The sequence below is a fragment of the Bubalus kerabau genome, chromosome 1, assembly GCF_029407905.1.
Source record: "Bubalus kerabau isolate K-KA32 ecotype Philippines breed swamp buffalo chromosome 1, PCC_UOA_SB_1v2, whole genome shotgun sequence".
Lineage (NCBI taxonomy): Eukaryota > Metazoa > Chordata > Mammalia > Artiodactyla > Bovidae > Bubalus > Bubalus kerabau.
Window position 1 is genome coordinate 92,267,737 of NC_073624.1, and position 22,910 is coordinate 92,290,646.

General features: G+C 53.0%; 2 protein-coding genes across 10 annotated transcripts in view; one reads left to right on the forward strand and one right to left on the reverse strand.

Moving 5' to 3' along the window:
- The first annotated feature begins 57 nt into the window (after positions 1–57).
- Positions 58–20,431, forward strand: PRPF40B (pre-mRNA processing factor 40 homolog B). 7 transcript variants are annotated; one of them, XM_055583018.1, is made up of 27 exons: positions 58–186; positions 6,371–6,451; positions 7,289–7,432; positions 7,731–7,796; positions 8,468–8,495; positions 8,722–8,747; positions 8,881–8,991; positions 9,283–9,403; positions 9,487–9,511; positions 9,740–9,940; positions 10,159–10,288; positions 10,372–10,436; positions 10,962–11,126; positions 11,227–11,335; positions 11,693–11,843; positions 12,552–12,685; positions 13,337–13,451; positions 13,600–13,691; positions 17,731–17,847; positions 18,043–18,180; positions 18,392–18,487; positions 18,740–18,838; positions 19,039–19,216; positions 19,329–19,379; positions 19,464–19,525; positions 19,646–19,789; positions 19,880–20,431. In XM_055583018.1, exons 1-27 carry the CDS (start codon positions 184–186, stop codon positions 19,970–19,972), a joined length of 2,745 nt encoding a protein of 914 aa, XP_055438993.1. In that variant the 5' UTR covers positions 58–183; the 3' UTR covers positions 19,973–20,431. The 7 variants fall into 7 exon arrangements, with proteins under 7 accessions (XP_055438993.1, XP_055439002.1, XP_055439020.1 ...); XM_055583027.1 differs by having other exon boundaries at positions 18,740–18,826; XM_055583045.1 differs by having other exon boundaries at positions 9,283–9,355.
- A 496-nt stretch (positions 20,432–20,927) lies between these two features.
- FMNL3 (formin like 3) overlaps positions 20,928–22,910 on the reverse strand; it is a 51,358-nt gene continuing 49,375 nt past the window's right edge. For all 3 annotated transcript variants that reach the window (XM_055582983.1, XM_055582972.1, XM_055582967.1), the window contains 3 exons: positions 22,768–22,891; positions 22,524–22,640; positions 20,928–21,855 (listed from right to left, as the gene is read on the reverse strand). In XM_055582983.1, the coding sequence (XP_055438958.1) occupies positions 22,549–22,640; positions 22,768–22,891 (216 nt within the window). In that variant the 3' untranslated portion in view covers positions 20,928–21,855; positions 22,524–22,548. The remainder of the gene's footprint in view (positions 21,856–22,523; positions 22,641–22,767; positions 22,892–22,910) is intronic.

Sequence of the window (22,910 nt, forward strand, 5' to 3'; positions counted from 1 at the left end):
GGGGCCGGACCCGGGCTCTCCGGGCCGGTAGAGGACCCGGCTGGTCGGTGGGAGCTACCGGAGCCCCGGCCACCAAGGGGTGCGACCCCCCACTGGCCCCGCCTTCCCGGCTGCGGTCAGCCAATCAGAGCGGCTTTTACTGGCGGGTGGGCCGAGCCGGCCCAGCTGCTCCGAGGCTCTGGCATGGTAACGTCCCCGCGCGGGGGTGGCGGGGCCCGGGGCGGTCCCACAGCGCCCCCGGCGGCCCGGGCCGGGGCCACGGGGGCAGGGAGGCCGCCAGGGGTACCCGGGACCCCGGGGCAGAGCGAGGGGAACGAGGGGTTAGGGAGAGGAGCCCAGGAAGGGGGAGGGGGCGGGGATTTGGGGGGGAAGGGGCGGGGGAGGCCATGATGGAGGATGGCGGGGGGGTGGGGGTGGGGGTGTTGAGGAGAACTGGAGTTGCGGGACTGGGTGAGGAAGGGGAAAGGATGAAGTGAAGGGTACGTTTGTGGAGAAAGGTCGGGAAAGAACAGAAGGGCGAGAGACGTGGGAACCGTGGGTCTAGGGGAAAGGCGAGGGGTGGGGGGGCACAGTTTCCCCTCCTGGGATGTTTGGCGTGCGACAGGCCCCTTCCTCAGACTCACTGCTTGCTCCCTTTGGAAGCCGTGGATGCCCCCTAAGACCTCTTGAGACTCCGTTCTTCGTTTCCCCGCATAGTCTCCTGATGTGAGGAGGGGGTATTGTCTCCTGAGGAAGGAGACGTTTCTGGCCCCCACCCAGTGCTGGGTAGTCCAAGAAACGGGGAGAGCAGAAGCCCCTTTGTCCCAACCCTGGCTCTGCCGCCAAGACAGTCTGTAACAACTCTGTGTGACCTTGGGCAAGTCACTCACTACCTTTCTTTGGGCCTAAGATTTCCCATCGATTAAAAAAAAAAAAAAGGAAGATGCATAAGAAGGATATCCCAGATCTCTTTCTGCTCTTAAAATGGGGAGGTGCTTGAGGAGAGAGTTCAGGAGAATGGGTTCTAGGACGTGGGGAAGCAAAGGAAAGAAGGATGAAGATGGAGGCTAGGCCTTCAGCTGGGGCCGCAGAAAATCCCCAGGGACGTGAGGGGAGGGTAAGCACAAAGCAAGGCTGGGGCAGGCTAGCCAGCGCCTCTGGAATCCTGTTGGAGTGATGGGAAGACTGTAAATAAGACAAAGAGGTTGAAACTGAACCGAAGAAGGATGAAGACCAGAAGTAACATTCTGTTCATCAGGAGAGTGGTGAGGTGATGGCAGGATTAGAAGCAGTGGAAAATATTTTCTAATATTTTGGGGAAGCAGAAAGAATAATAAGGCTGGTACAGGGAAGTGGGGACTAGGATGGCCTCGAAAACAGGGAGGGAGTGGCTGGTGCTGTTTGGGGCAGCTAAAGAAGGGCAGCTGGTGGATGTAGACCACAGGGGAATCAGCTGGTCTCTCAGCCTCCCTAATATCTTTCTTTTTGATGATTGCTCCCTCTTTCGGAAAGGTGTGCCTCCCCAGCCTTCATTTTCCAGCATAGATCCCTTTAGGAAGTGAGTCAGAGCAGGCCAGCCTTGGGATCACCTGGTTGGCTGAGGATTTCAGGATTGTTTGAGAATTGGGGTAAAAAGAAAACAGAGGAATGAATTTAAATGTGAGAAATGCCTGTGGTACCATCATCCTTGCTTTGTGGAGTAGTTGAAAGCTTAGTCCTATTCGGGGTCAGACTGCTTGGATTCCAGACTTGCCCCTGCCATTTAATCTTTTGGAACCGTGGTCAAGTTACTTGATCTCTCTGAACCTCAGTTTCTTTATCTGTAAAATAGGGATGATAACCTCTAAGATAGTTGCAAGGATTAAATGACTGTTGGTCATGGTATCTGGCTCATAATAAGCACTCAGTAAATATTAGCAATTAGGTGTTGGGTTTTTTTCCCCCTCCTTCCATTCTGTGTCTCTCCAGTCTTCTCCTTTTCTCCTTTTGTTCTTTTTTTCTAAATCTTCAGTTCTGAGATGTCCCCCACAAGTGAACGCTGAGAAGAATTGATTGTATGGGGGTGGGGAGGAATCCTTCAGCTGGCCCAGGTGAACACATGATGATCAGAGATTGATTATCTCTTCATTGTCTGTCCCCACCCACAAATGTGTTTTTGTTCCAGGGAAGACACATGATCTGTTTCTCTTTCAGCCCCCTTTCCTGTATCGTTTTCTCACACAAATTACTTCTTCAGAGTCTCACCCAGAAGTGTAATAAGACTCGAAGATATATAGGCACTGCATCAAGTGAGATAGGGGCAGGGGTGTTTTAGGAAAGAAAGTATGCAGGTTGCACAGGGGAGACTCAAGGAAAGGAGGGCTTTGAATGTTTCACAGTAATTTATGTTCATACCATTGCTCTCTCCACTGTGGAAACTGTCCAAAACAGGCTAGTGTCTGGATCCTGGCCAGGAGTCTCCGTTCCGTTAAAGATGGTCATATAGAGTTAGTTTTTTAAAATTGTTTAGGTTTTCCCATGTTAGTATTTGATTCTAGTTCACTTTCCCCAGACACACAGACCTCTGCCAAACTGCCTCTCTCTCCATCACAGTCAGCTTTTACCCAAAGAGTTTATACAGATGTACCTGGGCACATACACACACATTTGTCTATTTTAGGATGTTCCAGTATGCAAAAATAAGGTTAGGGATGAGTCTGCATTTTGTCACAACACTTTGTATACAGGGCCCTGACTTAACATTCAGAAGAGACTTAAAAGGAGAAAACTCAATCCCTAAACGTGGGGAAACCCCAACCTGAGTAGCAAGACATGCAGTCCCGTGTGGAACACCCAGCAGACATCCATAGAGTAGCGTGTCACTCTGTGCAAAGTAGTTCAGTATTTATCCCGAGGGGACTGAGGTAGGAGGGTGTATGTGTGGAGGATAATCATAAAGGCCCAAAAGGAGGTGAATATCGGATCATCTTGAACAAAATAAGAGACAAAACAGAATAAAAGAAACACATGGAGTAATCTAATACTTTCTGTGCAAAGAGGAGGAGGGAAGCCATGAATCAGGGTGAGCCAGAAGAATGTGGAATGGGTCTTGTTTAAAGGCTTTGAATGTCTGATGAGAGATTCTGTAGGGTGGGCAATGGGGAGCCACCACTGGCCCCTAGCAAGAAAATGTTGGACTTCCTGGTTTAACCACGTGGGTCACAGAGAATATGCTAGAGTGAAAAAAACAGAGCTCCTTCTTGTAAGGATTGTGTTTTTAAGGGAGTAGGCCCGGAGGGCAGATTGAATCCAGCCCTGGGACCCATTATTCCCCCTTTTTTCATCTGAGAAAAAATGCCTAGGGTAGTTGCCAGAGTCTCCTCCAGCTCTGACATTCAGTGTTCCCTAAATAACTGCTAGACCTTACTGATGGCTTTGTTTTGTGAACCTGCCAAGACCATTCAGTCATTAAGTTAAGAAATAATAGCATGTACTGTGAGCCAGTGGTGGTGGTGGTGGTGAAATTACAATGGGCACAGGGTTCTGGGATGAGCAAAAACAAAGTCCTTGCCCTTAAAATTTCTAGCCTAGGCTGGAAACTGGAGGTATCACATATTTCATTGATTCTAAGACTCACATCTTAACATTTCTGAAGTCAAGATGTATCTTAAGATCAGTGGTGAAAGTTGCTCAGTCATGCCCAACTCTGCGACCCTGTGGACAGTAGCCTACCAAGCTCCTCTGTCCATGGGATTCTCCAGGCAAGAATACTGGAGTGGGTTGTCATGCCCTTCTCCAGTGCTCTTTCCAACCCAGGGATCAAACCTGGGTCTCCCGCATTACCGGCAGATTCTTTACTGTCTGAGCCACCAGGGAAGCCCAAAATCAGTGGAGTATTGTAATTTGGGCAGCATTTGTTTTTTATTAGTGCCACATAATAATACAATCAGATACAAACTGATACAATTTGTATCAGTTGTACAAATAACTAAAATTCCAGTGACTAATTGCTGAAGGGGAAGGTACATGGTGTATGAAAGTGTAAAAGAGGGCTCTGACTAGTCCACTGGGTTGGAGAAAGCCTTTCCTGAAGAAATGATGATGACCAGATCTAAAGGTTATGGAGGCGGGGTGTGTGGAGTTGGAGGGAGCATTGCCCCAGGCAGAGGTGGGTGTCTTAGTTGGGAAGACTGCAAGAAGGAACTCAACATGGGTGAGGAAGACAAGGCAGCTGGGAAGCAAACCTGCCGCAGCCTCCCAGGCCCTGGACGTGGGTTTTGGGACAGTGGGAAGCCATTAAAGAGTTTTAAGCAGAGGAGAAATGTAGCCTGCAGTTGGAGTGGATGTGGGGAGACCAGTCAGGAGGCCACTGAAGTAGGTCAGATTTTTTTTTTTTAAGTTGTAGGGTTGGAAGAGGAAACAAATAGATGGATTCGGGAAATCTTTAGGAGGTAAAATTAACTGGACTCATTGATGTATTCACAAGAAAGAGGGAGGTGTGGTGAGTGGCTCACAAATTTCTATCTTGGACAACTGTGTGGATGGTGGCATAGTCTCTGAGATGGGTGATCGTAGAGCCTGGTAGGACCCAGAGATGATTATGTAGCCTCTGGGAGGCTAGGACCCTGAGGCAGGTTGGGTGGGAAAGTGTGGCACAGAGAGCTGGATTTCATCCTGAGTTGATTTGTTTCTGACTTCTCGTGCAAAAGGAGGTTTCAGGGGGTGGAGCAGGTCTGAATTCAGGACTTAGAGTAGCTGAACCCCAAGAAAAGGTAATTTAAGTTGGAGTAGTTTGATTTACCCCCTCTCTTAGGACAAGATAAGCAGAGGGAAGGAAGGACAGGTGTTGCTGAAGTAGAGAGTAGAAGCATTGTTAAATACTGGGTCTTCCCAACATAGGGGTAATTGGGAAAGTTGGGAAATTGGGTGGCAGTGAGCCAGCCCCCACCTTTACCTGGAACTCCTCCTCACCACCACGCTCCCAGCACCTTCCAAGCAAGGAGGAAGGACAGAGCCTTTTAGCTGCATTTCGGTGCCCCAGGTTACTTAAAAACTGTTTTTGAATGGGTGAACCTAGCTATATTCAAAGTTACAGAGGGCAGATAGAGTTCTTTCTACCAGTGTCCTCATTCTCATTTCTTGTGTCATCTTTTGTTTCTGATTTTTATGCAAGTGATAAAACTTCGCTGCACTTTGCTTTTTTTCCCACTTGTTTATGTATCTTCCAGATTATAATCGAGACAGTGGGCCTCTTCATTCTTTTTATGACTGCATAGTAGTTCATCTTATGTTTGTGTAAAATTTTATAGTTCCTTACTTAGGGATATTTAGGCTGATTACAGTCTTCTGGTTTTATAAATAATGCTGCTCTGAAAATCTCGTACACACATGTAGGGCTATATCTATAGGATGAATTTTTAGAGCCATAAGATTCTATATAAATAGGATTTGTTCCTTCATCTGTGTATTTATTCACTTTATATATGTTGAGTACCTATTATGTGCCAGATGCTGTGGCAGGTACCAGGAATTCAGCTTTCAACAACTCAGATATGATCTCTGCCCCCATGGAATATGTGTAAGGGGAAGCACATATCCAATCTAACATAATAATTACACAGTAGTATACATGAGGGAACTAAAAAGAGGATCAGAACAAATTGGACGTGCTTTAAATAGAGTCAGGAAGGCTTCTTAGAGCAAGTGATATTTAAGCTGAGAACTAAAGGATGAGATGTGGCTAGCCATTGGGTGTGGGATAGGGAGACCTAGGCTGTTCCAAGCCTCCTCCACTGGGATGAACCTAGGAAAGGCACAGGCTGCTGTCTTGATGGAGGCTGGGATGCAGAGCTAAAGACGAGGGGATGGGAATGGAGCTGTCAAGGACAGTGAGTGACTAAAGATGAGGCCAGTTAGGGGAGGAGGCTGGTGGTAGTACTTAGGAAGGACTAATGATTGTGTTTAGAGGGCTTTGGGTTGAGTCTCTGTACTTGTTGAATTCAGGAAGGCGAACAGGAAAAGAGGCCACTTCCTTCCTGAATGGGAATGAGAGACCTCTGACTGATTTGAGGGAAGCGCAGCCTTGCCCACAGGCGGGAGGGTGGGTGAAAAGCCTTGGAAAGAGTTGATCTGTGCCTGTAGTAGAACCTCCTCCATCTTTTCTTGGCTTGGGCAAAATGGAAACTTCCAAACTACAGATGACTTTGATGGGCCTCAGTCAGCTGACTCTGAACTGGCAAAAGAAAGAACAGATCTATCGAGGGCTCAGAGTGGGGATGGGCAGGAAACTGGGCTTTGAGACTCTTCCTTTGAACTTTGTGCTCCTTTTTCATCCTCACCCCTCTGCTTCTCTTCTACAAAAGCCCATCTCTTTGCCCATCCGGGGTTCTATGACTTTTCTCTCCCTCAACAGTCGGTTCCCGATTCTGGTCCCCGGCCCCCAGCAGCGCCTGCCCCCTTCCCACCGGGGCCCCCCATGATGCCACCACCCTTCGTAAGTTTTATGTCTTTCCCTGGGCTTGGCTTTTCCAGCCTGCATCCCCAACTTCCTAGCCCCCAGCATCGCCAGCACAGTTTTTGTGTAATGCCCACTTCCTGTTGCCCTTGGATGAGGGATGGTTTTGCTTGGGTCCATAATGTTGACAGTTCTCCCTTTGTCTTTTTGTCCTTGGGACACACGGGGGCTGGGGGAAGAAGTGAATGGGAAAAGACCCTCTTAAGTGTGAGGGCAGGGTGGGGCTCTCTTTCTCTTTCACTGCTCCTTGTCTGTATTCTTTTTTGTTCCTCCCCCAACATGGCTCGTGGGATCTCAGTTCCCCAACCAGGGATTGAACCCACACCCTTGCAGTGAAAGCTTGGAGTCCTAACCACTGGACTACCAGGAAACTCCCCTTGTCTATATTTTTTAAATACGCCATGAAGTCAGGCTGGAATAGCAACCGATGGTCATCAGTTGGGAAAAAAGGGATAGGAGGCAGAGGACTGGGAGATTGGGGACTGGACACCTGCCTCTGGCCCTGCATCTGAAAGGCCTCTCTGGAGAGAGTCGCTTAAGTGGTGGAGCCTTCCAGTCGCAGTCTGGTGGCAGTTCCATTTCTCTTTTCCCTCTCCCCTGCCTCTCAAGAAGCCGTTTGCTTGCCTCTTAGACCCAGAGGACCCCTGTTGTCAGTCTCAGTGGTGAGGAGGGAGGCAGTTTGATGCCTCTCAGACTGAAACTTTGGACTGTCTCAGAGCCAGTGTGGAGGGTTGGGTGGGAGATGAGTGGCTGTTTCCTGACAGGGGCAGAGCAGTGTCTCCTCTGCTCAGGCTCTCTTCCTTTCCTCGTTTGCAGATGCCTCCTCCAGGAATCCCCCCACCTTTTCCTCCAATGGGGCTCCCTCCCATGAGTCAGAGACCACCAGCCATCCCCCCCATGCCACCTGGCATCATGCCCCCAATGCTCCCACCAATGGGGGCACCACCACCACTCACACAGGTAATCTCCCCTGCTCCAGGGCCTCAGAAAACCCTGTCATCTCAGTTGCAGGTAGAGATGAAGGTGGATATCTGAACTGAACTTGAGAGTCTGGGGAGGAAGGGAGGGAAGGTGGGGCCAGGCCCATATGAATTTGCCTGCTCAGTGGCTAGAGGCCACTCTGAGGCTCAGCTGAGCACCCAGAGCCCAGTGCGTGCCCTTGTGAGGGTCATGGCCCCGACAGCATCTCTCAGGACTCTGTGCAGCCTGTGCTTGCCTTCACCTCAGTAGCTGGTTTTTGTCTCCTTTGTATCCATAGATACCAGGAATGGTACCTCCCATGATGCCAGGAATGCTGATGCCAGCAGTGCCTGTCACCGCAGCGGTAAGCACTGGGGGGCAGGAAGTGGGCTCTGCGCTGCAGCCCAGCGGGTCTGACTTGGCGTACAGGGACGCGGCCTCTGTTCTCTCCCTCTTCTCATCACATCCACCCTTGGCCCCTCTGTGCTCCCCACACTGAGTCCTTCCAGCCACGAACTCAGCTCTTCTAGCTTCTCACTCGTCCCAAAAGGCACATACATCCTCTCATTATCCCCCTGCTATGCCCAGTTCCCTTAAGGAACACCTTCACTCCAGACACTGATCACTCTCACAGAGTTAGCACTGTGGACACGTGAATACAATTTCCTCTTCGCATCTTCTTTGTCTCTGGAGGAAGCGGCAGTACCTGGAGATCTCACTATACCTTCTTGTGCTGCTGTTCAGCGTAGTAGAGTTGGGTAGGATGTGGCAGTTGGTACTTTCTGTGGAAGAGGTGGGCCATGGAGTCTCACTCAACAGAATACTCTGTCTTGAAAAAAGGAGCTGCCGTGCAGTTTCTTCCTGGGGTCCTAGAGCCATGGTCCCAGAGGGTGGGGGAAGCTTGTTAGGGAGCAGAGATCCCTGGGAGCAGGACACATGGATCCTGGCCTGGCCTGCTTCTTCATCCCCCATGGCCTGGGTCTTGGGGGCCACTGGGCTTGGCCCCAACCCTTCCCCCTCCTCTTTCTTCGGCAGACGGCTCCGGGTGCGGACACCGCCAGCTGTGAGTCTTCTGGGGGGTCTGCTCCCCCCAGGCTCGGAGGTTGGGCGGGGAGAGGGACCATGGACTAGGGCCCACCCTGGATCATGCCTGTTGGGGTGCCAGGGATCCTGGGATGTGATGGGACCAGGGGAGATTTACTGGGGATGGAGTGTAAGGGAGGAAAAGATGGGGATCAGATAAGGGTTGGAACAAGGACTTAATAGGTTTCCTTTGGCTTCTTTTCTAGCTGCTGTGGCTGGGACAGGCCCTCCGGTAAGTTCTTTCCACTCAGGGGTCTCTGGGTAGGAGGCTGAAAGAGGTGCTAATGGTTAAATTTTGGGGATGAGGAGGAGAAGCTTTGGGAAAGGAGCCGTGACCACCGTTCTGTGCACCCTCCCCTCCCTAGAGGGCCCTGTGGAGCGAGCATGTGGCCCCTGACGGGCGCGTCTACTACTACAACGCTGACGACAAGCAGTCCGTGTGGGAGAAGCCCAGCGTGCTCAAGTCCAAGGCAGAGGTCCTGAATGGGGCTTTCTGGCTCTTTTTTTCAGCTGCCCTGACCCTTCCAAGTCCTTGGCCTTCCTTGAGTCTCTAACCATACTCATGGTTCCTCTAATCCTAAGATCCCTGACTATTCCCCAACCTTCCTAGGATCTCAAGAAGTCCACCTTCCCTCATCTTGAGCCAGGCCAGGTGGTAGCTAAACACTTCTGTGTACCCCCTCACTGGGTCCCCTCACTTAGCTCCCCCAACTGTGGCTGGCGGGTATGCCCAACCCACTGATGTTCCCTGGCCCATCCTCTTACAGCTCCTGCTGTCCCAGTGTCCCTGGAAAGAGTACAAGTCGGACACAGGCAAACCTTACTACTACAACAATCAGAGTAAGGAGTCCCGCTGGACCCGGCCCAAGGACCTGGATGACCTGGAGGGTGAGGAGGGGGTGGGCCCAAGCAGGGGCTCAGGGGCGTGACTCTGTGCTACTCTCTAACCATGTTATCCTTTCCTGTTGCAGCTCTAGTCAAACAAGAGGCTGCAGGGTAAGTGACTTGCTTGTCTTGCCTGCCCGTCCACCCATACGTGGGGCCTCCTGAGGGGTGGGAATGGCCTCTCTCCATGATCCGTGCTCTGTGTGAGGAAGAGCCGGCTCTCATCTCCTTGTGGAGTGGTCTGCTCTGGCTCTAGTCCTTCACAGGATGGAGACCAGTCAGCCCCTGACCACCTCTGTCTTTGCACTACTGGACACTGCCCTTCTGACCCACCTGCAGGAAACAGCAGCAGCCACAGACACTACAGCCACAGCCTCCTCAGCCTCAGCCCGATCCCCCACCTGTGCCGCCCGGCCCCACCCTTCTGCCCACAGGCCTCCTAGAACCTGAGCCAGGTGGGAGTGAAGATTGCGCCGTGTCAGAGGCTGCCCAGCCCCTGGAACAGGGGCTCCTGCAGCAGCCAGAGGAGGGCCCCAGCAGGTGAGGGCTGCCTCCCATGGCATTCTAGACCTCAGGCTCCCACCTGGGTTCAACCCTTGACCTCTGCCAGGTTTCTCGGTAAAGGGGTGAAGATCTGGGCATGGCTTCTAATGAGCAGAAAAGGGCTTCCCTGGGGAACAAGGGAGTGTCCTGATCACACAGGGCACTGAAAACTATAGGGACTTGGGGACTCTGGCTGAGTTCCCTTTGTATCCCAGTTCTGCTGGACAGCATCAGCCACCACAGCAAGAGGAAGAAGAATCAAAACCGGAGCCGGAGAGGTCTGGCCTCAGTTGGAGCAACCGGGAGAAGGCAAAGCAGGCCTTCAAGGAGCTGCTGAGGGACAAGGTGCTGAGGGTGGGGCTCCCAGGGTAGCCCTGGAGGGGGCTGAAGGTGGGCAGGGCCCATGACCCCCGCCTGCTCCATTCCAGGCTGTCCCCTCCAATGCTTCGTGGGAACAGGCCATGAAGATGGTGGTCACTGACCCCCGTTACAGGTAGGCCTGGGCAGGCCCTCCAGACATTGTTCATGAGGGTGGCTGATCCACGGATTTCCTAAGAAACCCTGATGGGGTCAGAGTGAGGAGAGTGATAGATGGGTGAGCGTGCTGGGGAAGAGAAGCTGAAGAGCCTCCAGGAGAAGGGGAAGGGGATCATTCAATAAATGCTTGTTGAATTGAATTGATTGGAATTGAATTAATTGGGGAAAGGGGTTGGATAGGGCAGAGGCCTGACTGCAACTTGAGAACCCATAGCAAAAGGGCTCACTCAGTATTAATAGTGTCTTAAGAGCCCTGTCTTGTTCCCTCACTGTTTGTCACCCTTCCCCACATGCCAGAGACCAACCTATCTTGCTTCCCTGTGCCCTTGGGGCCCCTGCAGCCCGCTGTGCCCATGCGTGGACATTCAGTCAGTTCTGTGAGACCCATCCCCAGTGTGCCATGACCCTGCTTTGTGGGCTGTGCATTCTGGTTCAGGCTAACTCGTCTGTCCCCACCAAACTCCCACCCTGTCCACCCTAGTGCCTTGCCCAAACTGAGTGAGAAAAAGCAGGCATTCAATGCCTACAAAGCGCAGCGGGAGAAGGAGGAGAAGGAAGAGGCCCGGCTAAGAGCCAAGGAGGCCAAGCAGACCTTGCAGCATTTCCTGGAGCAGCATGAACGCATGACCTCCACTACCCGCTACCGGTCAGGGGGCCAGGCTGGGTTGGGGCCTGGGAACCCTGAGACCCCCATGGGCCCAGGCTCTGTTCTCTGCCTGCCTTCTCACAGCCCATATGCTCCACAGGCGGGCAGAACAGACCTTTGGGGAGCTGGAGGTCTGGGCTGTGGTCCCTGAGAGGGATCGAAAAGAGGTTTATGATGATGTCCTCTTCTTCCTGGCCAAGAAGGAGAAGGTAACAGCTACTGGGCTGGATCCATCAGCCCCAGTCTCATTAAGGCCTTCCATGTCTTGGCTTCCTTGTGGACCCACCCATTCACTTGCTGCCCCAGGGTCCCAGCTTCTTACTTAGAAGCTGGTATGGCACATCCCCAGTTCATGCTTTGGGCCTACAACTTGGTCTGGGAGGACAGGAAGGTCTCTGAGGGTGTGGTCTGTAACCTGTGCTCCTTCCCCTTTCTGGAGTCAGAAAGGCCTTGAGTCTGGCCATCCCAAAGTTCCCAAACCACCTGCCTTTACCTAGGTTCTTTGCCCAGGCCCACTTGTGTAGCTCTGCCCTGCCCTGCCTCACCCTAACCCCATGGCTCCCTAGGAACAGGCCAAGCAGCTGCGGCGCCGCAACATCCAGGCCCTGAAGAGCATCCTAGATGGGATGAGTAGTGTCAACTTCCAAACCACATGGTCCCAGGCCCAGCAGTACCTCATGGATAACCCCAGCTTTGCTCAGGACCATCAGCTGCAGAGTAAGCCTGGGTCTCCACTCCCTTCTCTCCCTTCCTTTTTCCTTCCTGACCCCCAGCACCTGCCTCACACCACTCCCCCTGCACCTCCTATCCCCTTGGACATCTAGGAGTCCCTCGCATTTAGTCCAGAACCTCTCTGGACTTGAGATCACAGGATGGATGCTTCAGGACACCTCTCCCTCTAGGGTCTATAGTTAACGCAGATATTATGTGTTCTTGGGGGAAGAGCACTGGGATAGGAATAATATTTGAAGATGACTTTTATAGCTCATGTGAATATGGTTTTAAATCATCTTGGTATGGTGGGCTGTAAATGATCACACATGTGGCAATCAGCTGCTGTTGGCCTGTCATCATTTGCAGTATCTTCTGATATTCACCTTCTGAAGTTATATCAAAGCCTGGTTGATTCCCAGTCCAATAAAAAGTAAAACCTTAGATTCTGAGATAACTGATTTTATATAATGACTTCTAGTAACCAAATTCACAAGAGCTGAATGCTTCTATTTAATACTTCATATAATCACTGAACCCTTTTCATGAACCATCATTCCAATAGCCTCTCCCAGGAGCCCCTGCTCCCCTCTCCCCACCACCCTAGATGTCCCCAACAGCTGCAGGAGTAGCATCTTGGAAACTCTGGAGGGGCTGGGACTGAGAGGGTGTTCACCTGGTGCGATGCCTGCTGAGCCTCCTCTCTGCGGTTAGACATGGACAAGGAAGATGCGCTGATCTGCTTTGAGGAGCACATCCGAGCTTTGGAGAGGGAGGAGGAGGAGGAGCGAGAGCGAGCCCGACTTCGGGAGCGGCGCCAGCAGCGCAAGAACCGGGAGGCCTTCCAGGTATCTTTGCCGCCCTCTGAATCGGAACTCAGCTCTGCCCCGGACAGTGTCTTCACCCACACGCTGCCTCCTCTTGGCCAGGCCCACTGTTCTCCCTGTGCCCAGCCTGTCCTCGCTCCATGAGGACTGTCTGTGCCTGCAGTTTTGCTCCTGCTGTGTCCCCTCAACTCTGGGCCAGCTCCTCTAGACTAGGTGTGCGTGCCACCTGGAAACTGCCAGCAGATGGCGCCCTAAAAGCAAGGCTCAGCAGCTTGGCCAGGTTTATTTCCCTTCACTGGGGAGCCAGACAGGCATAGCTAGTTCATCCCCCGTCTTGGAGGTGGCACTGGTGGTGGCGGTGGAGGGGGTTAGTTGGCTGTAACACATGGGGAAGTGTGGGAGTCATGGGAAGGTAATGCTGCAGGCGCTGTTTCTTTGCCTCCCAGTCCGGCTTATTCTCATGTGGAGTCTGTCCCTTTCTGTTCTACAGTCTCTGTTCACATTGCTCTCTGCCTCCCCATCTGTAACTCTTCATCTCTGCCTCCCTTGCCGGCATTTCCTCAGTCTGGTTGTTGCTGCCTCTCCCTGCCGTCTCTCCTCTCCCCACCCAGGCTTTAACTTTGCCTCCTTCCCTCTCTCACCCTCCCTGTAACTGGCCTCTTCCCTGCTTAGACCTTCCTGGATGAGCTGCACGAGACAGGGCAGCTGCACTCCATGTCCACCTGGATGGAGCTGTACCCAGCGGTCAGCACTGATATCCGCTTTGCCAACATGCTGGGCCAGCCGGGTAAGGCAGCCGGGCTCTCCCTTCTCTGGCCTGGCTTCCTGCCCTGCCAGTCTCTCTGCACTCCCACTCCCTGGTCCTGTCCTCAACCCCACCCTCAGGCCTTGGGAAGCTGCCGCCCGCCAGGCCCCCCTCCCTCCCTCCCCCGCAGGCTCCACCCCTCTGGACTTGTTCAAGTTCTATGTGGAGGAGTTGAAGGCACGATTCCATGATGAGAAGAAGATCATAAAGGACATCCTTAAGGTGAGGGAGGCCTGGGGCTGTGGATGGATGCAGGCTGGGTGCAGGGCTGCTCCCAAGACAGGGCTCCCTGATAAATCCTGTTTTGTGGAAGCATTGCAGCTCAGTTCAGGAGATAGCTATTGTGATCCTTTCTTTATACAGAAATGAACAAGATACAGTTTCTGCCTAGAAGGAGCTCAGGGTCTAATAGGAAGAGAGACATGGAAAGTAGATAGACATTACAGAGGGGCAAGGGTTATTATTACAGAGATGAGAATCAGAAGAATTGCCATTTGAACTGCACCTCTAAGAATGAGGAGGTGGGGGAGGATGGAGGCCGGGGGCGTAGGGTGCCGCAGGAGCAAAGAGGAGCAGGAAGCACAACTAGTCATAAACTAGTTCCCCACAAGTATTCTCCTTCTGCCTGTACAGTGTTTTAGAAAAACCTGGAATTCGTTGCTAACATTTTAAAATCAATAGATTACAATTAAAATCTGGATCTTCAGCATCTCTTGGAAATTTGCATTATCTAGCAGCGCTAAGGTTGGCTTTGAGAAGCATTCAGTGGGCTAAAGCTGAGATACTAAGGCTTTTTAGAAGGGGCATATCCTCCTTATCTGTCCTCACTCCTCCCTGTCACATCTGTAACACGAGAGCAAAGTCACCTACAATTTACCATCTCCATGCTGGAGAGTTCCTCAACATTCATGTCTATCAAAGAGGAAAAAGTGAGTGATGGACTGAGAGAGCCCTGTGTTTCAGGAAAAGATAACAAAGAGAAGCATATTTCTTTGTGGAAATAAAGACCCTTCTCATGAGTTTCGGGGAGCAGTGTGCACCGTGGTTAGGAACAAGACTGTGAAGGCCGACTGTGGGGTTGAAAGTCCATCTTAACCACTTACAAGTTTTATGACCTTGAGCAGATTACTTAATTTTTCTGAGCATGTTTCCTCATCTGAAAAGTGGGGAATATTCCCCCAAACTTCACCTGATTATCAGCAGGAATAACTTGGTACCCGAGATGAAGAAGGTCTCAGAATAAAGCTAGGAATGTCTCACTGCACACACATTTCTTTTAAATCCCATGTCTTGCCTTAAAATGCATGCAGGTGCTGTACGTTAATACCGTAACACTTATCTGTTAATATTTTAAAATTACTTACCATTAGGTAACATATATTGTATTGTCCTGTGGCTTCCTCTATTTCTCTGTACCCCAGTTGGGAAGGAGAGCCCTGCATATAAAATTCTTTGAATGCTAAAATAAGGAAATTGGATTTTTATCTTGTAAGTAACGGGGAGGTGGGGAATGATGTCTTGGAAAAGCCCCAGTGGTGGTGTAGAGCCCTGCCCGCAGCCAGAGTACTTGTATGCGCAGGGATGGAGTGGTAGGGAGACAGGACTTGAGGCCTCAGGACGCAGAAAGTGATAGTGGCAAGTGATTCAGATCAGTTCTGAGCTTGAGTCATCCTCTTCTGACTCACCCCTAGACTGCTCCCTTGCTGTTGGGGCCCTTGGGAGAAAAGTCTGGGCAGCCGTGGACTCTCGAGGCAGGGTTTGAAGTGTGGGGGGTGAGCAGAGAGACCAGGCAGGAGCTGCTGTGTGGTCTAGGTGGGGATGGCCGGTGAGCACAGCTGAGGTGCTCCAGTTGCTTCTGAAACTCCCAAGGTCGGCTCACGGGGGCCTTGGGACAAGCCGGAGGGGACGGGGTGGAGGGACTTTTTGCTCCTTCCTTTATTTTCAAGTGTAACTGCTTGTTTCTCTTATGGAATGAGGGTTCTACTTAAGATTTTTATTAAAAAAAAAAAAAGCATCTGCTGATTTAAAAAAAGTGTTTCCAACCAGTAGGCTAGACTCACGCAGAAGTAGAACTGACACATTTGTGTGTGTGTGTGAAATTGAGGGAAGGAAGGAGTGAGACGGAGATAGCAGGGGTGGATTGATGGTAAGGATTAAGCAGGAAGAACAGGGCTGGAGAAAACAGGAATTCCATTTGGGAAATTGTTCTCATAAAGCAACCAGAGGCAGGGAGGAATAGAGCAAATACCATATTTTAAATATGATAATCACATAGGGTAGAAATATCTTATCTGGGAAGAGTTAAATTTTATTGGACACTTAACTTTTAACCCCTAAGTGGCTGGTACTGCTGACAGGCCTGTAGGAGCCCTATCCTTGCTGAGGCCTGTCTCTCCACACCTCCTGAGGACAGTCTTTGGTCAGTTCCCCTTCCTGTTGCCCCTTTTGGGCTCCTGCCTCTAGAAGGGAGGTGAACCCAGGGCCCTGAGGCCATCTACCCGCCAGGCAGACTGTGGGCTGTGATGGCACTCCACATCCCATGGGGTAATGCAGAGTCCTGAACTCGGAGAAGCTGAAAGTCAGAAGATCTGGGCCCATCCATGGGAGTGGGGAGTGGAGTGTGGGGTGGGGGCTCCCAGAAAATGAATTATCTTGGGATCTGCTGAACTTGAAGTGTCTGTGAAATATCCAGTCTAGAATGGGTCTGAAAGTCAGGAGAGAGGTGAGGGGTGGGATTGCTAGGAACAGTGTGGAGCAGGCACATAAGACAAGAGAGGTGGTAAAAGGGGTCAGAGACAGGCGGGGACCCCGGAGAAGGAAGGACTGCAGAAGTGAACAGAGGCTAGAAGAGTGAGGACTCAGAAGGGGTCCCTGGAGTTCTTAGGCCATGAGCAACCTCTAGGGGAGCAGTGTCCATGAAGAGGGTAGAATAAGTGCAGCACAGGCTTTAGTTATATAACTCCTGGCTGTTTATTGGTTGAGACCTCTGCAAGTTATATAGTGTCTCTGAGCCTCAGTTTCCTCATCTGTAAAATGAGGATAATATAAATGCAAGGTCATGAAGTTAAATGATAACGTTTGTAGCATCTTGCTCATTAGTAGGCTTAATAAATGTTTTCCTTTGTGCTACATTTAAAGATTGTGAAACAGAGGGACAGAAGCAGAGGTTATTAGCTTGAGGAAAGTGAGAGCAGGGTGGAAAGGGTATTTCAGGTTAAGTGAGGTGCATACTTGACGGAAGGAGCCAGTGAAGAGGCGAGATCGAAGTCTGCAGTTCCCTAAGCGAGAGAGATTGTATGTCTGAGGAGAAGAGCTGGAGAGCATGGGCTGAGGAAGCCCTCTTGGAAGCAGCAGGAAGAGTATGCCTCTGCTGTCAGCAGGGGGCCAGAGCAGGTTCCGGATGAGCAGAGGTAGTAGATGGGAACCTGGGCCTCTGCCTCAGACCCTACGCTCCAGTGGCTCCACTTTCCACTGAGTCGTGTTGGGCCAAGTGAGACAACTCTCCTACAGCCTGCTCACTGGCGTGTTGTGAGGCTTAGGTGAGAAGCACAGCGCCTAGTCCATGGTGCTTTATAGTGTGACGTGTCCTTAATAATGTTGGGGAGTTGTACAGCTGATGGCCTTTATTTTTCATGATTGTGGGTGTAGTGCTTAAAAGTAGGGACTTCATCGTTAGAAAGACCTGGGGTAGAATTCTTGTCCAGCCATATGTTAGCCTTGAAGACCTTGGGCAGTTACTCTAGTTTCTCTCAACCTTGGTTTCTTCTTCCACATAAAATTAGGACCTGTGCTTTAGTTCAGATATGTGAGGATTAAATGAGATAATGTGTGTGAGGCACTCAGCATGGTACCTGGTACATAGTAAGCACTCAATAAATACAGCTGTAGATGTTGACTAAGAAAGAATACAGGGAACTTATGACCCAGCAATGGCTCAAGCTTAAGCCAAAGGGACAAAGAATCAGTTGTCAGAAACACAGGCATCTATCAGACGGAGAACATGTACCTTGAACACCTACCCGTGATCCAGCCCTGCCAGTCCCGTGACAGCTAAGCCAAGGGCTGGTATGGGAGGTTTAATTATCAGATGGGGAGGACTTGAATGACTTGGTCTCCGAAGTGCATCCCCGTCCTGTGGATCCCTTCCGGGGGAGGGGGCTACTTGAGCATCTGTAGTCTGACCCGTGACTGCCCTGGAGGCAGCCAACTTCAGGTTCAGGCCTGTGGTGCCCCCCTGCTTCATGCGCTGCTGTGCCCACAGGACCGGGGCTTCTGCGTGGAGGTGAACACAGCCTTCGAGGACTTCGCCCACGTCATAAGCTTTGACAAGAGGGCTGCTGCGCTGGATGCAGGCAACATCAAGCTGACTTTCAATAGTGTGAGGGGCCGCGCGGGGTGGGGCTGTAGCCAGGGCTCCGTTCTCGAGCTCGTCCCTTGCTCTGGTTCCGTTCCTTCTCACGCACCGCCCCAGCGTGACTCTGCCCCCAGTCCAGGAGTGATAGTAGGAGCTCAAACCCCAGCTTCCCACACACCCTCTCTTGAGTGACCCTGCCCTGTGCCCTGTCGCCCTCAGCTGCTGGAGAAAGCAGAGGCGCGCGAGAGAGAGCGGGAGAAGGAGGAGGCCCGGCGGCTGCGGCGCAGGGAAGCTGCCTTCCGAAGCATGCTGAGGCAGGCTGTGCCTGCTCTGGAGCTGGGCACGGCCTGGGAAGAGGTCAGGACTGCAGCCTGGCATCAAACACCACCCCTCAGTCCTGAGGGCAGCAGTGCTTCTCCACCACTGGGGGCCCACCCCAGTCGTAGCACAGCTCGGGGCCAGCTTCGGCGCCCTTCCTTCCTTCCTCTGCCCCAGCCCTGCCCTGTGCTCACGGCGGCCTCCACGTTGTGCTGGGGCTGGTCTGATCAGCAGTGCTCTCCTGTTCAAGGTCCGTGAGCGCTTTGTGTGCGACTCAGCCTTTGAGCAGATCACCCTGGAGTCGGAGCGGATCCGGCTCTTTCGGGAGTTCCTGCAGGTACTGGAGGTGAGGCAGAGCTTCTGGTCCTCTATATCTGCCCCAGGCTGGTGAACACATGAAGCTAGCTTAACAGTAGCCTCAGTAACCTCTCAGCCCCAGGCTGTCCTTTCCTTGACAACTAAGGAAGGGGAGGTCTCACGGTGCCCTGGATACACCCAAGGCCCTAGCCTCAGAGGAGGCAGCAAAACCTCTGGGACACAGGGTCCTTCCTGGGGCTAACCTTGCCGCCTTCCTCACCCTCCCTTCTGCCTCCACCAGACGGAATGCCAGCACCTCCACAGCAAAGGCCGGAAACACGGCAGAAAGGGCAAGAAGCACCATCGCAAGCGTTCCCACTCGCCTTCAGTGAGTTGGCGGGTAGGAAGGATGTGGGGTGAGGCTGGACTACCTGGGGGAAATAAGAACCACTTCTCTTGCTTTCCCCATATATCACCTCCCCTGGAGGGAGACTGGGAGATTCCTTTGGTCTTGGATTTTCCTGTCCCCAGTTCCCAGACTTGAGGGCTTCTGGAGCCCAGCGCCCCTCTGTGCTGACTTTTATCTGCTCATCTACCCAGGGCTCTGAGTCAGGAGATGAGGAGCTGCCCCCACCCTCTCTCCGGCCCCCCAAGCGGAGGCGACGGAACCCCTCGGAGTCAGGCTCTGAGCCCTCTTCCTCACTTGATTCTGTTGAAAGTGGGGGTGCTGCCCTTGGAGGACGGGGTTCCCCCTCCTCTCGCCTTCTCCTTGGATCAGGTAAGTAGTTGGGAGCTGGAGGGGAGGCCTTAGGGGAGCCCCACCCCTGAGGGTGGAGGTGGTGGGGAGGGCTGCACCTGTCAGAGAGTAAGAACTTCCCGTCCCTGCCCAGGCGGGAAGCGGAGAGAAGGAAGGAGGACTGGACTGAGACTTCCTCAGAAAGGTCCCTGCCTGTGAAGAATGAGCAGAAAAAAGGATGAGGCCTCCCTTTTCCCGTGGGACTTAGTGGGAATTTTTCCATCTCCAGATCATGGTCTTCGGAAAGCCAAGAAACCAAAAAAGAAAACTAAGAAGAGAAGACACAAGTCGGTGCGTAGAGAAGGAACTTGCGTCCAAGTCTCTGCTATTTTATGAGATATCTTCATGTCTTCACCCGCCTCCCGGGCCGTCCTCCACAGAACTGAGGAGGTGGGCTCTGGGCTCTTACAGAATAGTCCTGAGAGCGAGACAGACCCTGAGGAGAAAGCTGCCAAGGAGAGTGATGAGAAAGAACCAGAACAGGACAAGGACAGGGACCTCCGGCGGGCAGAGCTCCCTAACCGCTCCCCAGCCTTTGGAATCAAGAAGGAGAAGGTGAGAAGCAGGCACCCGGCCCCCGCCCGGTCAGCGCTCTACCCAGGCCCTCGGGGAAGCCGTGGGTGAGCTGTGCCTTTGCTCCACCAGACGGGCTGGGACACGTCGGAAAGCGAGCTGAGTGAGGGTGAGCTGGAAAGACGGCGGCGGACGCTCTTGCAGCAGCTGGACGACCACCAGTGACCTGACACGCCACCGTGCCTCGGGTCTGCGTGAGGCTGTGGCTGAGTTCACCCTCGCTGTCTGCCTCAGACTTCTTCCTTAGTTGGGTCTGTGTCCACTTTTTCTCAAGTATCCCCAACCCCAACCCACCATTTCTGGCATCTCCCAAGGTGCTTGCGGTGTTCAAGGGTCCCCTCAACTTCCCGGACAACTAGTGCAGTCCTTGCCCTCAGTCTCAGACCAGCGATTGGTGGTGAATGCCATGTGGGTGGGTGGTGCCAGTAGATAAAATGTGAGAAGGGGCCCCCAGAACAAGTGGCAGGCTGGTGGACACAGCCTGGGCGGCAGGGGCGGGTCCTTAGCCGCTAGCATCAGGGCCTGCTCCCGCCTGCCCAGGCCCTGGGGCTCCACCACCCCTGGGGCCCAGTGTATGTGTGTTTTGTTTTGGTTTTGTTTTTTAAATGACAATATTTATAACGTGGCCAGTGGCTGTTTTGTCTTGTCCTTGGGCTTGGTACTGGGGGCAGGCTGGGGACCAGACAGGTACACACATGGCCAGCAGGGGGCACTGGTGCCTCATGGGAGGCCTGCCTCCCTGTGTGAGGTTGGCGCCCATCTAAACCGATTCTCCTTGCCCAGGCTTCTGCAGTCACCTCCCCCAAGCATGGCAGCTTGGCCCAGCCTCCTTTCTGTCCCTGTGGCTTGCTGCTGCTTAGCCACATCAGTCGTGTCCAATTCTGTGTGACCCTATGGACTGCAGCCTGCCAGAGTCCTCTGTCCATCGGTGAGAATACTGGAGTGGGTTGCCATGCCCTTCTCCAGGGGATCTTCCCCACCCAGGGACTGAACCTACGTCTCCTGCATCGCAGGCAGATTCTTTACCGCTGAGCCACCAGGGAAGCCCCCCTGTGGCTTAGGTCACCCTAAATGGCCAATGTAGCCCCTACGCTCAGAAAAAGGAGACAAGAGTCAGGCCTGGTATTTCAAGCCTTTGTTGAGAGAAGGAAGGTTTGGGGGTTTATATACAAGAGAGAAGGAAGTGGTACATGTACAAAAAGGAGTGGGCCCCTGTGTTCCCTTCAGGGACTGAGAAGAAACTGGCAGGGGATGGAGAAAACAGCTGAGACCACCACGACCCTGCCCCCTGCCAGCAAAACCTAGCTGGGGAAAAGCGAGGATGCTGTTGGCACATCCTTTGTCTTGCTGTCTCCAGGTTGGGGAAGAGGAAACGACCCCTCTGCTCACATTGGCAAGGACAGAGTCAGCCTTGACTGCAAAGGGCCATGGGCAGGGAGTGTGGGCTCGTTCCTCCTCATCACTAGGGCACAGCTGGGCAGGCCCAGGCTTAGGAGAGCCTTGCTCCTGGTAGAAGGAGACCTGAGGCTGGCAGGGTCCAGGGCTTGCTAAGCTTGGACACTCCTAGATCACAGCTGACCACTGGGATTCAAAAAGTAAGGGGAAAAAAGGGATACTTGCTTTCTCCTCTCCTCCCTCTGCCTCTAGTGATGGCGGGCCTAGGTGCCCGTGGCCTAGCTTAAAGCTGAAAATGGTTTTTCTAGCCCTGAGCTGGCTCTTGAGGAAATGAAGTTGAAGACCTTGGGAGCAAAGTGCAGTGCTGGAGGCACCAGGGAAGTGCCAGGCCCTGAAAGACCTAGTGCCCACAGAGGCGGCAGGCAAGCTGCAGCTTTGAGAGCTGGGATGGACTGAGAGCAGCATAGCCCTCTGCTGGGCCCTTGGCCAGTTGCAGGGCTTCAGGTGCACTGGTTGGACCTGCAGGACTCCGAGGGTTGAAGTGCTTCTGCTTCCAGGAGGGTCTCAGTGGGGGCCTGGAGCCCGAGGGGGGCCAGCGGGTGGTGCAGCACTCCTGGCTGGATGGCGAACGACAAGGGGCTGGTGGTGGAGGCCTGTGGGGAAGACAAGAGGCCTGTGAACAGGCAGGGAGGCTGGGCCAGGCCCACCTTCTGTAGGCCCAGCCCCACAGGCAGTCTAGCGAAGAGCCAGCCGTGAGGCTGATGAGTGAGATTAAAAGAGGCTGGAGTGGACAGTCAGGGTGGACTCTGCATGTTCAGAAGAATAGGTGGGGGTACTAGAGGTCACTAGGGAATGGCAGAAAGGTGAACTCAGCAAGAGCTAGAAGCGGGGAAGAGATGCCAGGCAGATTGGATATCAGGAAACAGGTCAAGGGTCATCTGATGTCGCTGGGCAGAAGCCACTGCCAGAGCTCATTTGAGGAGGCAAGGACAACGGACACCCAGGCCCAGGACTGGAGCTGCTCAGCCTCAGTAATCAGAGGCGGCGCCTGGTCCTGCCTATTTGGACAGCTCCCTACCCCTTGGGTCTTAGTAGAAGCCAGGACAGCATTAGTGGGAGAGCATCACTTCCCTGAGGGTACATGCAGGGGATCAGTCACGCTTCTCAGAGCATGGGGCATGCAAAGGAAGAAGTATGTGTCCCCCGTCACCACGAGGCTGCCAGAGGGTGGTTCCAAATCATGCAGGAGAGGAGGTGCCTGTGGGTCCCAGCAGGAGTGCTGGGAGGTGGGCATGCAGAGGGCAGCTGTGGTGCCCAGTACCTGTCAAGGGCCCCAGCCTTGGGGGTTAACAGTTTGACTCATCATGGTGGGCTGCATCACAGAAGAAGCGTGAGCCCCGCTTGGCAGTACGGGCCGTGAAAGGGACACTCTTCAGCACTGTGGCCCAGGAGAGAGACACAGTGGTCAGGCCCCATGGGGGTGGGGTGGGAAGAGGCCCAAAGGGCTATGGGAGGGGTTTGGGAGCCACCCAGCGGCCAGGCGCCAGGGAGGGCAAAGGGCCCACCTGTGATGATGTCCTCAATGGTACCATCCTTCCCCTCGTAAACAGGCCGGTGCTCCTTGGCTTGGCGCCGCCTCAACTCTGCAATCAGCTCCTGCTGCTGCCACTTGTTCCGCTGAGATGGGGTCTAGGGCCGAGCATTTGAA